General features: G+C 44.6%; 1 protein-coding gene across 3 annotated transcripts in view; it reads left to right on the top strand.

Annotated features, from left to right (window-relative positions):
- LOC139227943 (ubiquitin carboxyl-terminal hydrolase 49-like) overlaps nt 1-14,068 on the top strand; it is a 65,070-nt gene that overhangs the window by 22,211 nt on the left and 28,791 nt on the right. For all 3 annotated transcript variants that reach the window (XM_070859101.1, XM_070859102.1, XM_070859100.1), the window contains 2 exons: nt 6,055-6,201; nt 11,351-12,826. In XM_070859101.1, coding sequence (XP_070715202.1) covers nt 11,414-12,826 — 1,413 coding nt within the window. In that variant the 5' untranslated portion in view covers nt 6,055-6,201; nt 11,351-11,413. The remainder of the gene's footprint in view (nt 1-6,054; nt 6,202-11,350; nt 12,827-14,068) is intronic.

Here is a 14,068-nt window from a genome sequence, read left to right as displayed (position 1 = left end):
TGTCTGGTGCAGTATCATACCACATGATGCATTTGCCAATTGAGGAAATATTTAGTTTTTCACCTTTTTTCTGATGATCCTAAGCTTATTTTTTTTTAAATTGCAGAAGACAGGCAGCCTAGTGGTACAGCACCATTTGAGTGGGTAGCATAATCCTTTCCATCACAAACACCACCTACTTTCACCTCCGTAACATCAGCCAACTCTGTTACCTCAGCCCGCCTGCTGCTGAAATCCTCGGCTGTGCCTTTGTCACCTCTAGAGTCGACTGTTCCAGTGCCTCGTCAGCCCTCAGTTGGACATAAAAGATCCCGTGGGAGGGTGGGAGCAGGCGCGTGTGGAGCACTACCATCGGCAGGGACCTGTCGGGCCAAAAGGCCTGTTTCTGTGCTGTAAATACTTTGCAATGCCTGCCGAACCTGCCTCCCAGTTTCTACCTTCCGTAAACTTCAGCTTCCGTGAAAGGCGCTATATAAATGGAAGTCTTTCTTTGTATTTTAGCCCCTCCATGACCTTGCTCCTCTCTATCTCTGCAAACTCCTCCAGCCCTACAAACCACCCCAAATTTGGAGGCTGTACCTTCAGCCTCTTGGGCACCATGCTCTGGACTTCTCTCCTTAAATCTCTCCACCTCTTCATCCCCTTCACTTTCTTTAAGACCCTTCTTAAAACGTAGCTCACTTGATCAAGCCGCCGTCCCAGTCTGTCTTTCCTGAGCCTGGTGTCCATTTTCTCCATTTGCATTTCTACATTAAAGGGCACAGTATAAATGTAAGCTATGGAGATGGTGTAGCTTGGCGCTTATAGTTCTTTCGATTGAGATTCCTGATTTCACTTGCATGCCTATTACCAGCAGCCAGTTACAGAGTGATGTTATGCTGGAAATCTCAGCGGGTCAAGCAGCATGTGTGGAGAGAAAAACAGTTAACGTTTCGGGTCGATGACCTTTCGTCAGAACAGGTCATCGACCTGAAACGTTAGCTCTTGTTTTTCTCTCCACAGACCCTGCCGGACCCGCTGAGATTTCCAGCATTTTCTGCTTTTATTTCTGATTCCAGCATCCGCGGTATTTTGCTTTTGCAGAGAGTGATATTAGCTGGGGAAAGGTGGCCTGTTTATGGTGAATGGTGGGAGTCGGACGGTTAATGCCTGAAAAACGGGCAACATTATTGCTCTTCAATACTAAATTTCATTTAGAAAGAGATGGTTTTCATCCAAAACCTTTGGAGGCCCACTAAATATTGTCAGGAAAAACGTTCCCTCTAATTTGTTTTGGTGCACGAGCCCTTTAATTGGCTGCATGGCCCATTCAATTTTTCGAGGAAGCGCGGTTATACCTATTGTAAAGCTGGCGGGTGGCCTGGGCGGGCTCTCCACATCACTGCAGGAACGTTGGTCAGAGATATGCCGTGTTCAGGGGAATACGCATACTTTTTGGAGCTGTGTAATTCTGCTTTGAATGACTTGATTCTTGTCAGCTACTTTCATGTGGGTGCTGTTTAAATTTGGATTCTAGGAGTCTGGCATCCAAACTGTGGCTCCATTATTTCAGCGGCAAATTGTTCCTCCTAAGCAGTTGTAGCTCAGTTCCTCCTGGCTTTATGAGTGCTGCTGGGATAAGCCAGCTGGATTTAATAAACACTGGGAATTGTCTCACTGATGCGAGCCTTCTGGAATCTAAAATGAAACATTTCAAGCAGCTGTATGGAGCCGCCAGTACCAACCCCCAGTTAAAATGCCAGCAGTCCTGGCCGACTCCGTGACAGCCATGGCTCAGTTGTGGAACACTCCCTTCTGACTCAGAGGGGAGTGTCCTAGCCTCACTCCAGAGACTTGAGCACATAATCTAGGCTGACACTCCAGTGCCATACTGCGAGGGTGCTGTACTGTCGGAGGTGCTGCCTTTTGGATATGACATGATGACAAAGTCTCTTTTGCCCTTAGTTGGACATAAAAAGTTCCACGGCGCCATTGGAACAGCAGGGGAGTTCACCCCATGTACTAGTCACCATTTATCCCTCAGCCAGCATTGCTAAAACAGATTAGCTTGTCCTTTTATCGAATGTGTGTGGGATCTTGCTGTGTGCAGATTAGCCGCAGTGTCTCCCATTGCAACAGTAATTACACGTCAAAAATACTTCTTGGCTGTGAAGTCCTTCGGGACATGCTGTGGTCCTGAAAAGCACAAGGTAAATGCAAGTTCTTCTTTTCTTACAAAGCTGGCGACCTGCAGAAGCTCTGTCCGACCTTGACCTGCACAACAACAAGAATTAAAACAAAGACTTGCATTTACATAGCACCTTTCACAACCTTCGGACATCCCAAAGTGCTTTACAGCCAATGAAGTACTTTTGAAATGCAGTCACTGTTGTCATGTGGGAAATGCGGCAGCCAATTTGCACACAGCAAGCTCCCACAAACAGCAATGTGACAATGACCAGATAATCTGTTTTTGTGATGTTGATTGAGGGATAAATATTGGCCAGGACACCGGGGTTAACTCCTTCTTTGAAATAGTGCCACGGGATCTTCTACACTCAAACCGAGGCCCCGTCTGCTCTCTCTCGGTTAACATCGCAGCTTAAGGGCAGCATCTCCGACGGTACAGCACCCCCTCAGAACTGCACTGGAGTGTCAGCCTAGATTTTAGTGCTCACGTCTGTGGAGTGGGACTTGAACCCACAACCTTGTGACCTACAGGCGAGTGTGCTACCCACTGAGCCATGGCTGACATTTAGCTGAACCGTACAGACCAGGTAATTTCCACGTTCAAACCCTACTCTGCTGCATTTTTGTGTGAGGTGCTCATATTGGCTTCAGAGCTCCTGAATCAAGAAAGGAACAGTTAACAAGATTTCTGCATCTGACCACTATCTAGTCATCCCTGCTGAATGTGTGTACTTGCTCTTGTCCAACAATACAGTGTGGGCCTAGTCCCTTCCCCTCCCAATGAACCAATAAAGAAAAAGAAGAAAGACTTGCATTTATATAGCGCCTTTCACGACCACCGGGTGTTTCAAAGCGCTTTACAGCCAATGAAGTACTTTTGAAGTGTGGTCACTTGTGTAATGTGGGAAACGCGGCAGCCAACATGCGCACAGCAAGCTCTCACAAATAGCAATATGATAATGACCAGATAATCTGTTTTTGTTCTGTTGATGGCGGGATAAATATTGGCCAGGACACTGCAGATAACTCCCCTGCTCTTCTTTGAAATAGTGTCACAGGATCTTTTATATCCACCCAAGAGCAGATGGGGCCTCGGTTTAATGTCTCATCCGAAAGACGACACCTCCCACAGTGCAGCACTCCCTCATCACTGCACTGAAGTCAGCCGAGATTTATGTACTCAAGTCTGTGGAGTGGGACTTGAACCCACAACCTTCTGACTCAGAGGCTACCCACTGAGCCACAGCTGACACAATAGTCTGTCACTGCTTGCTACGCTCAGAATATATAGAATAAGGTACTGGAGGGGGGCTTGGTCCCTGTGATACCCTGGGAAGGAGATGGTGGTTTCAGGGAGGGGCGAGAGTGGTTAAATGCACCAGGTGGTTGGGAATCAAACCTGGGACCGTCTGCTATGCATGGCTCAGTATCAAATGTGTCTTGTATTAGCTGATCTATGCAGAATGCTGCAGTGTAACTCCCTGTCCCTGTGGGCACGAAGGGAAAAATAACCAGCCCGAGCTTAGCTTTCCTCCACGAACAAATAGCATATTGACACTCGCTGTCTAGGCTTGTATTTGGGCAATGTACCAGAGTGCTAGTTCTTGTGAAACCATACAGGGAGAGCCAGTGCCTTTCGGTGAAAAGAAATGTGATATGGGGGTGTTTGGGGGAATCCTATAATCATCATCCAATACTGATTAGTAACCTGTTGGCCACAATGTTCTCATTTAGATTTAAATTGTCATTTTATTTTTGAAAGACATTGAGAAATCTCGGCATGGTAGTTAAGGAGGTAGCATGGGACTTGCATAGCACAAATTAGCAGAGGTTGCATGCTGAGAATAAGAAAAATGCAATGAAAAATGTGTGCGCGAGAATGAGAAAAGATAGATATGATTATGTTGTCCCAGATCGGAGTAAATGAAAAGGCTCTGCTGGAATATTTAGGTTGGATCAGCACGCGTGTTTATCTAGATTTCCACTGGCGTTGACCTTTGCCTGTGACAAATTGACAGTCCTGAATCCTTTTGGAACAGGTGAGATGGGTCAGTTTAACACTTGGTGCTCGGCCTGTTCCAGTGTAAAGATGTAATTCAACTTCAATATGCTTGTGTGTCAGTGGAAAGATAGAATGCCCCACCTTCCAAATCAGGGTTTTACAATCTTAGCTACACTCCTTGCAGGGTATGTGTTTGTTAAACAAAAAAATTTTAAATTCCATTAGCACTTGAGGACTGCACTGCAATTTTAAAGCATCGATGAATATGAAGTGCAGTTTTTGAAACCAATTATTCCAGAGAGTTAGTGTTAAGGTTTCGCAGCGGTGGAGCTGTCATGATGCAAGGTTTTTTTCTCTCCCCGAGAACACGCATTAAATCCATGCCCCGATTCTCTTTATTTAATGATTCCTGCAGCAATTTGTGGAGTTGTTTGTGTTTTTTTTTTAACATTTTAAGCGACTTCACTCTAATTCTTTTTGTAGCATGCTTATAATTGTGGTTTAAACGCTTCCAAAAAAAAACCTGCAACAAATGACGTGTCTGTGATTCATGTTAATTCTGTTAAAGCCCCCTCACACTTTCTCAATGTGCCTCCTTTGTGCATGTTGATCAGATCAGCCAATTGGAACTTCTATTCATCTCTGTCTGTCATTGATCAATGGCAGAGGCCTAATTCTGAATGCATGATTTGAACAACAGTCCATCCCCAGCCTCTGCCGTCTCTCTTTTGGCGGATGCGAGGGTAGGTGGGGGAGAAATATTTTAATTGTGGTTTTCAGTCATTATTTCACCTTTTTATCCACCTCAAAAGACTTGTTTAAATAAATGCTGAAAGGTTCTCTGTCTCTACACAATCCGAGACATGGCTAGAAAACTGCTTTTCGCTCCTGTCCCCTGCTCCTCTCGCTAGCCTCCCCCCCCCCCCCCCCCCACCCCCCCGCCCCTCCTTCCAGCTAACCTGCTGCGTCCCTTCTCCCTTGTTATGCCTTGAAAAGCTTCCTCTGGCCACTGACTTCATTCTTTTCCTCCTGCCTCAATGTGTTTAGAAATATTTCCCTACTGTTTCCACCATGCTGTTCAGTGTGATGAAAAGGAATGTCAATTTACTGTGCCCCTCACTACAATGCATGGCTTCCTCAGCCTCTCCACCATTGCACATTGTAGCAAGGGTTAACTGTACATTTAACGTGCATTCGAGCAGCGTGAGCAAATAAATGAGCGTGTTAACCCATGCATTGACGTGCCTGACCTGTTTAGGTTTTTTCTATTCTGTAACTCATAAATGATATGACATTTTAAATAATGCCATAAAGTAGCTTCAAAAACCTTGTGCTGTATTTCCAGCTCGCAGTCACAGCTGTCGTAAATCGGTACATGTCACTGGGTTTCGGTGAAATCTGCTGGTTTATAGCCGCTGACCACTTGGTGCAATTAAGCCCCCGGGCTGGCATATCATTAGAAAATTAGCTCATTTTTTTCATTTAGATGTTTACAGTTTTTGCAGTGCCTCTGCCCACTTTCACACAAGCAGTTTACATCAGAATTCAACCCAAATGAATTTTGACAGCCATGTTGGTGGGCAGTCTTGGGGTATCTGCATATTGAAATGATGAAAAGGCAATCCTGCACAGCTGTGCGGATACCTCTCGGGATAGAGAGCCAAGGAACAAATAGAATGCCGATGATACCAGTTAGTGATGCTTGCAGAAATAGCATTGTCTAAATATTAACATTCTGTACTACTGCAGAAAGCTTTAAAATGACTCAATCTATTGCCAAACCCGTTCATTGAATAAAATACTTTGAACATGATAAATGTCTTGACTTCAGGGAAACCATCTCCATGGTACTCTGTACTAAAAGGTATCTTTTTTTGTTTCAGAGCTGTAAGGTTGTCTGCCTGTAATATGGTATCCTGACAGTTCCTAGCAACGTATCGTGGAGGTACAGTGCTGTGACCATTGCTTGCTGAGATGGTATTTTCCCAGGCTGTGACCACTCTGTTGGAAGAAGATTTGAGAATGTCGAAGTAAGTATTGTTACTTCCTGTCTGATCATTTGTGCAGCCAGGAACCTGAGCATGAAATCTTTCCTTATTTTGTCTTTGCTATATTGAATAATATGATCATAAAAGCATAAGAATTAGGAGCAGGAGTATGCCATACGGTCCCCTGAGCCTACTCCGCCATTCAATAAGATCATGGCTGATCTTTGACCTCAACTCCACTTTCCACTTCAGATCCCTCGATTTCCCCGAGAGTCCAAAAATCTATCCAGCGCAGCCTTGAATATACTCAACGACTCAGCATCTGCACCCATCTGGGGTAGAGAATTCCAAAGATTCACCACCCTCTGAAGAAATTCCTCTTCATCTCAGTATTAAATGGCCTACCCCTTATTCTGAGACTGTGATCCCTGGTTCTAGACTCCCCAGCCAGAGGAAACATCCTCCCTGCATCTACCCTGTCAATCCCCTTCAGAATATGATCAGGGATAGCACTTCCAAAGATTAAAAATGTGATTTTCAATTAATAGCCATTAATTGTTCTTAAAAATGATTATGCTAATTGGCAATGTAGCTAATAGAAGATGGATGACTTTTGCCTGAGGGTTGTACCTACTTAACTCTGTTCTAATATTCTCACCTTTTCTTCTTCCTCTGAAAGCCACTGACTCTTGTTCCACAGTGTCAGCCAGCCATCCCTTAATACTGTTTGTCGAATGACCATTCTTCGTTTGTGAACTTAGACAGTGGGTGTCAGCAGTGGGTGTTCAATTGTGGAGAACATCAGAGACCAGTCTGTCTACTTGTGCCTTTTCCAGCAATGGTCACTGTATAGGAGCCAACAGTGGGCATCTTGCTTGACTCTTCCTCTTTGTAGCCCCAGGCAGCTAAGCCCAATTGCAGTGGGCCGACGAGAGTAGCTAACAGCACAGACCTCGAATCAAATCTAGGGTCCTCTGGTCTGTTACCCGGATTCCAATGGTTAAATTGTGAGGAGAGATTACACAAACTAGGGTTGCATTCCCTCAAATTTAGATGGTTATGGAGTGCTTTGATCGAAATTTAAGATATTAAGGGAAACACATAGGGTAGATCGAGACTATTTCTGCTGGTTGGGCAATCTAGAACTCGGGGGCATAGTCTTAAAAATTAGAGCCAGACCTTTCGGTAGTGAAATTAGGAAACACTCACACACACAGGGTAGTACAAGTTTAAAACTCTCTTTCACAAACGGCAATTGATGCTAGATCAATTGTTAATTTTCAATCTGAGATTAATAGATTTTTGTTAACCAAAGGTATTAAGGGATGTGGGGCAAAGGCGGGTATATGGAGTTAGGTCGCAGAGCAGCCATGATCTCATTGAATGGCGGAACAGGCTCGAGGGGCTAAATGGCTTGCTCCTGTTCCTATGTTCCTACGCATGTCTAATGCTTGATCACACAATGCCTCTCTGCCATGCTCACTAAGGTGAAGAATTGGAAATGGAGCATTTGAGGCAGCCACTATTTGGATCAAGCATTCTTTAAGTCAGGTGTGGCATGGTTAGGTGCTGAATCATAGAAACCTACTGCACAGAAGGAGGTCATTCGACCCACTGTGCCTGCCCTGGCTCTTTGAAAGCGCAGTTGTGCTTATTCTTACATCCCTGCTTTCTGTCCGTAACCCTGTAAGTTCCTCATCCTCCAGTCCCTGTCCAACTCCCTTTTGAAATTATTTATGGAATCCGCTTCCACCACCTTTTCAGGCCGAGCGTTCCAGATCCCGACAACTCCGAGTGAAATGATTTCTCCTCAACTCCCCTCTAGATCTTTTCCCAATGATTTTAAATCTGTGACCTCTACATATTGACCCACTTGCCAGAGGGAATCATTTTTCTCTATCCACTCAATCAAAATCTCTCATCATCTTTAAAACCTCTATTAGGTCACCTCTTAACCTTCTCTGTTCCAAGGAGAACAATCCTTACATTTCCAACCTCTCCTCCTAACAAGTCCCCCATTCCTGATAAACCGCTGTAACCTTTCTAAGGCCTTTACATCTTTCTTGAAGAGTGGCCCCCAGAATTGTCCACAATACTCGAGCTGAGGCCTAGCCAGTGATTTGTAAAGTTCTAACATTATATTCTATTCCTCTGTTTATAAACCCAAGTAACCCATGTGCTTTTTTTTAACCACCTTATCAACTTGCCCTGCCACCTTTAAGGATTTTTGTACATGAACACCAAGGTCACTCTGCTCATCTACACTTTTCAAAATCATGCCATTTATAGTATGCTGTCTTTCCATTGCACACTTCGCACTGAACTCCATCTGCCATGCTTCTGCCCCATTTCACCATCCTGTCTGTCATCCTGAAGCCTATAACTATCCTCGTCACGATCTATTACTTTGCCAAGATTCATATCATCGGCAAACTTTACAATGCTGCTCCCTACACCCGAGTCTCGGTCGTTTATAAAAATCGAAGAGGGAATGAACCCAAAACTGACCCTTTGGGAACATCACTGCTAACCATCTCTCAGTTTGAAAAACATTCATCCTCCACTGCCCGTTGCTTGCTGTCACTGAGCCAAATTTGTATCCATTTCAGGTCTTTCAAATGCAATTGCAATCTTGGTGTCAGTCAGGGATATTTTTACACTGTGCTCACTTAACAGCTTGCCAAAAGCATTTCAAATATGCCCGTACAGAAAACAGAGACCATGTCTCCCATAATTCCACATGCTATTATCATTGCCATACGTCTCTTAGCAAATGCTTTTTAAAAATCCATATAATCCACTACAATTCCTTTTTCTGTATCTATTATTTGAAAAATCCTGTAAGGATAGTCAAGAGTGACTTGTCTTTAGAAATCCTTGTTAATTTGGGTTCCTTCTAGTATTTAGTAATCTCATCCTACATTATAGACTCCCTCCCGCCTGACCTATGATTTTCTGGCTTATCCTGTTTCCTTGTTTTTGAAGAATGTCACGTTAAGTTTGGCAAATTCTAGTCCGAACCTCTGCATTTTCTCCCCTGGCTTTCATCAGGATCTTCCAGTGGTAAAGAAACAATGTCTCTGTGATTGGTCTACCTTAAGTTTGAGTAACGTCTTTTGTACCAGTTCTTTGAATAATGAGCTTCCCTATTGGTCAAACAATAACCTTTTCTATTGGCTCCACAGCCGCCTCTAGTGCAAAGCACTGATGAGGCCATCGTTGCGCAGTTTGGGGTGCCTCATTATAAAAAGGTCACAGAAGTCATCGCGACTGTGTAGCGTAGATTTGTCAGGATGATGCCAGGGATGAGAGCCGATAGTTATGAGGGCAGACATGAAGTACTGGGACTGTTTTTACCGGAGCATCGACCATTAAGAGGATATTTAGTCAATGTTTTTTAAAATTCTGAAGGGTTTTAATAGGGTGAACGGGGAGAGGAGCGAGGAGAAATATCTTTACTCGGGGTGTTGTTTGAGCATGGAATGCTTTTCCACAGGGAGTGGTTGAGTCAGAGACCATTGTACGAGGGAAAACTGGATAAATATTTGAAATAGATAAAGACTCTGGGGAAATTGCAAGGAAGTGGAATTAGTTTGGGATTTAACTAGCAAAGAGCTGCCACAGACAGAGGGCCAATTGGCCTCCTTCTGCACTATAAACCTTTTTTGGTTCTGTGGTGTTTCTACAATCCTAATACAGGTATCCACCTCGTCTGTGGAAAAGTACGCATTTTGAATATCTGCTTTTCTGTTAATCTTCGGCATTTTTTCACGATCGCACCAAAACCTTGACTATCCCCTCACCAGAAATATGCCTTTTTTGTTGCTAATGTTCACTCTTACAACTTTTAATCCTTTTCTAATCTCCCTTTTTGTAGTTTTCCTATATTTTTTTTTTTAATCTGCCCTGGACATGCTAAATGTTTTTCCTGGTTTCAAAATGTCCCTATTTCTCCACGCAACCCCAGTCTGTGACGAGCTCCCTGTTTTCTTTACTGGCATACGCTTGATTTTGGAGCTTTTCCTTCCCCTGTTTAAATATTTTCTACTTCTGATCTGTGGTTTATTTGTCAATGTTTCCTTCCATTTAATCTGGACAAAGTCCTTTTATCTCGCGATTATTTTTCCAGTCAAGTGCCCTTGCCTTCAATTTTCCTTTTTCTATTCTGACACTGGCTATGACTATATATTGCTATTACCCTTTCACAGTATCCTGGGTTGGATGAAAACACAAGTCGAGGAAGAAAAAAGCTAGTCTAGCTCCCTTAAATTTGAATAATGTAGCAAACAGCAGCCACTTTATCCTATTTTTTCCCCTTGTAAATTCAGGTTTTGTTTGCTACTGTAAGAAATAAATTAAACTTGTCTTTTGTTGCATACCTTATTTTTGTGCACGACCTTTGAGGATTAACCGACTTGATGTCTTGATTCAGAATTGATACGGTTAGCCTCTGAGGATGTTGAGATCAGTTGTCACAAGCCTGTAACCCTTTATTTACTAAAATTCGAGGGCGGTAAAGGCCTCTTGATTTGCCACTCCTGACCGGGTGGCTAGAAGGCATAAAGCAAATGAGGTGCCTTTTGTTCTTCACTTTAAAGAATAGTGGTGTGCTTGGCAAAGGTAACTCATTAGAAACTTGGCATTTACAAAAGCTTGGACCTTCTTTCAGTGAGCATCTTCTGATTTACAACAATGGTTCCAGGGATGAGGGACTTCAGTTACGTGGGTAAACAGGAGAAGCTGAGGAGATTTGATAGAGGTGCTCAAAATCATGAGAAGTCCAGACAGAGTAGATAGAGAAATTGTTCCCATTGGCGGAAGGGTCGAGAACCCGAGGACACAGATTTAAAGACGATTGGCAGAAGAACCAAAGGCGACATGAGGACAAATCTTTTTACACAGCGAGTGGTTATGATCAGGAATGCACTGCCAGAAAGAGTGGTGGAGGCGGATTCAATTGTGGCTTTCAAAAGGGAATTGGATAAGTACCCGAAGGAAAATTTTTTTTGCAGCGCGATGGGGAAAGGGCGGGGGAATGGGACTCGCTGAAGTGCTCTGGCAGAGAGCCGGCACGGACTCGATGGGCCGAATGGCCTCCTTCTGTGCTGTAACCATTCTATGATTTGATGCTTTACAGTTTGTTATAAAGTTTCAACGGCTGATTTCTGTTTTTTTATTTTTGCTCCTACAGGTTAAAGCAGTACAGCAGGTCAAGGATACTGCAACCAGAATATTTCTGAGTGCTTTTAAAGCCATGGATAGGTGTAAGCATGTAGGGCGGTTGCGACTTGCCCAAAATCACTCCATACTGAATCCCCAGAAGTGGCACTGCATAGACTGCAATACCACTGAGTCGGTTTGGGCCTGTCTGAAATGCTCCCATGTGGCTTGTGGCCGCTACATTGAGGAGCATGCACTCAAACACTTTGAGGAAACTAGGCATCCTTTGGCCATGGAGGTCAATGAACTTTATGTCTTTTGTTATCTTTGCGACGACTACGTGTTGAATGACAATGCCACGGGGGATTTGAAACTGTTGCGAAGCACCCTGAGTGCGATAAAGAACCAAAAGTACAGTCTGGCTGCGCACAATGGCAGGGCATTGCGGTCAATGGCTTGTGGGGAATCTCCTTGTGCATTTCAGAAGAGCAAAAAAGGGCAGACTCACAGTACGGAGCAGATGTTCACCGCTCTTTGGCACAGGCGCCAGTCTTTGCTCACAAAGGCGATGCGCATTTGGTTTGAACAGACAACTAGCGGCAAGCAGAGATTGGAAGAGAAGAGGCTACTGGAGGAAATGGAACGAAGGAGGGAGGAGGCGAAGAAGCGGCGGCAGGAGTTAAAGCGCAAGTTCATGGAAGAGCTCGCCAACACTCCGCCGAGGAAAAGTGCAAGAATTTTATTTCAAATCCAAAAGGGGGATCATATCTCGAGAAAGTGCAGGAAACCAACTGGACGCAAGGTGCTACAAACTGCCCCTACCTCAAAACGGCAAAGGAACAAAATGAAGCGCTATTATGCTGCCAGGCGTAAACCAGTGGTCACCCCTGGTGTTACGGGTCTGAGAAACCTCGGTAACACCTGCTACATGAACTCCATCCTGCAAGTACTGAGTCACTTGCAGAAGTTCAGAGAGTGTTTCCTAACCCTTGATCTCTGTGAGACTGAAGAATTATTGGCAAGGACCGCGAGCGGGAAAACGAGATTGTCCAACAAGGTCACGCTGGGGATCGGTCCTGCCGCTTTCATAGCGGGTAGGAACGATCACGTGGGGACTTCGGGACGATACAGCATGCCGGCTGGTTTGAATGGGGGGGCCTCTATGGCCAGGAACCTGGAACTTATTCAACCCAAGGAGCCCAGCTCGAAGCACATCTCTCTCTGCCATGAACTTCACACGCTCTTTCGAGTCATGTGGTCTGGGAAGTGGGCTTTGGTGTCCCCGTTTGCCATGTTGCACTCTGTATGGAGCTTGATCCCAGCATTCCGGGGGTATGGTCAGCAAGACGCTCAGGAATTTCTCTGCGAGTTACTGGACAAAGTGCAGCAGGAGCTGGAGTCGGAAGGTGCGAAGCACCGGATCCTCATTCCTTTTTCCCAAAGGAAGCTCACCAAGCAGGTTCTCAAGGTGGTGAACACCATCTTTCACGGGCAGCTGCTCAGTCAGGTAAACGAAAATGACAGTGTGCGCAGTTTTATTTAAATCTCATTCTTCATTCGTGATCTGATCTTGTCAAGATGAAGGATGACAATGCCGCTGAATGGAATGCTTTCTACTTTGTACCCAGTGACAGCACTCTTTGATCAGTTAGTGCATGCAGGAGATGCAGCACTGAAGTTCCCCGCGCCAAATATAAAAGTTAAAGCTGTGACCTTTTGGCATTGCCATCCTTCACTTTTTTAATGAAAGCTGAAAAGGTTGTTTCTGTAACTGAAAACTTGATCTCTTTTTCATTTTCCAGCTTTTTAGCATTTCCAGATTTGGTACTTGGTAGTTAGTTGTTCAGCAAAAGCTGCCAGCCAGTGGCTCAGTGGTTAGCACCCTTGCTTCTGAGTCAGAAGGTTGTGGGTTCAAGTCCCAGTCCACAGATTTGAGCACAAGAAGCTCGGCTGACACTCCAGTGCAGTGCTGAGGGAGTGCTGCACTGTGGGGGATGCCGTCGTTCAGGTGATGCGTTAAAACGAGTGCGCTCTCCGAGGTGGGCGTAAAAGATCTCATGGCACTATTTCGAAGAGGAGCAGGGGAGTTATCCCCGGTGTCCTGGCCAATATTTATCCCTCAATCAACATCACTAAAAATAGATTATCTGGTCATTATCACATTGCTGTTTGTGGGAGCTTGCTGTGCGCAAATTGGCTGCCGCGTTTCCCACATTACAACGGTGACTACACTTCAAAAAATACTTCATTGGCTGTAAAGCGCTTTGGGACGTCCGATGGTCATGAAGGGCGCTAAATAAACGGTGTGATTATTTGCAACAGTTTGTCTGGCCTTCTGTGCATGCGCAGTGCGACATACGAGGAACCTGTTGAGAGTGAGCGCTCTCGTCTGGAATCGGCAATCAGAATGGCTGGAATCACACTTTACAAAGTTACTGCTTACCCAGGCAGGGCGGTTCTAATTCCACATTCCAGAGAAAGTGCTTGGTGCGTCTGATCCTCCAAGGTGACCAATCAGCAATCGGTCATGTGATTAGGGCATTTTTCTATTGCATTTATTTAGGGACACATTTATTTGCAAGTGTTTCTTTCAGTACTAGTAAGAGTCCATTCAAGTAATTTGTAACCTTGGGTTATTTTTTTATTATTACCTCGCTGCTTTCCTGAAGGTTGCTGATTGTTATGGAATACAATTCCCTGGGTGCCTGCCTGTAGCCATTTGTTACATAAGAACATAAGAATTAGGAAC

The sequence above is a fragment of the Pristiophorus japonicus genome, chromosome 17 (assembly GCF_044704955.1).
Source record: "Pristiophorus japonicus isolate sPriJap1 chromosome 17, sPriJap1.hap1, whole genome shotgun sequence".
NCBI classification, from domain to species: Eukaryota; Metazoa; Chordata; class Chondrichthyes; family Pristiophoridae; genus Pristiophorus; species Pristiophorus japonicus.
Note: the sequence above shows the minus strand (reverse complement) of the source record. Positions and strands in the feature narration are given on the sequence as shown.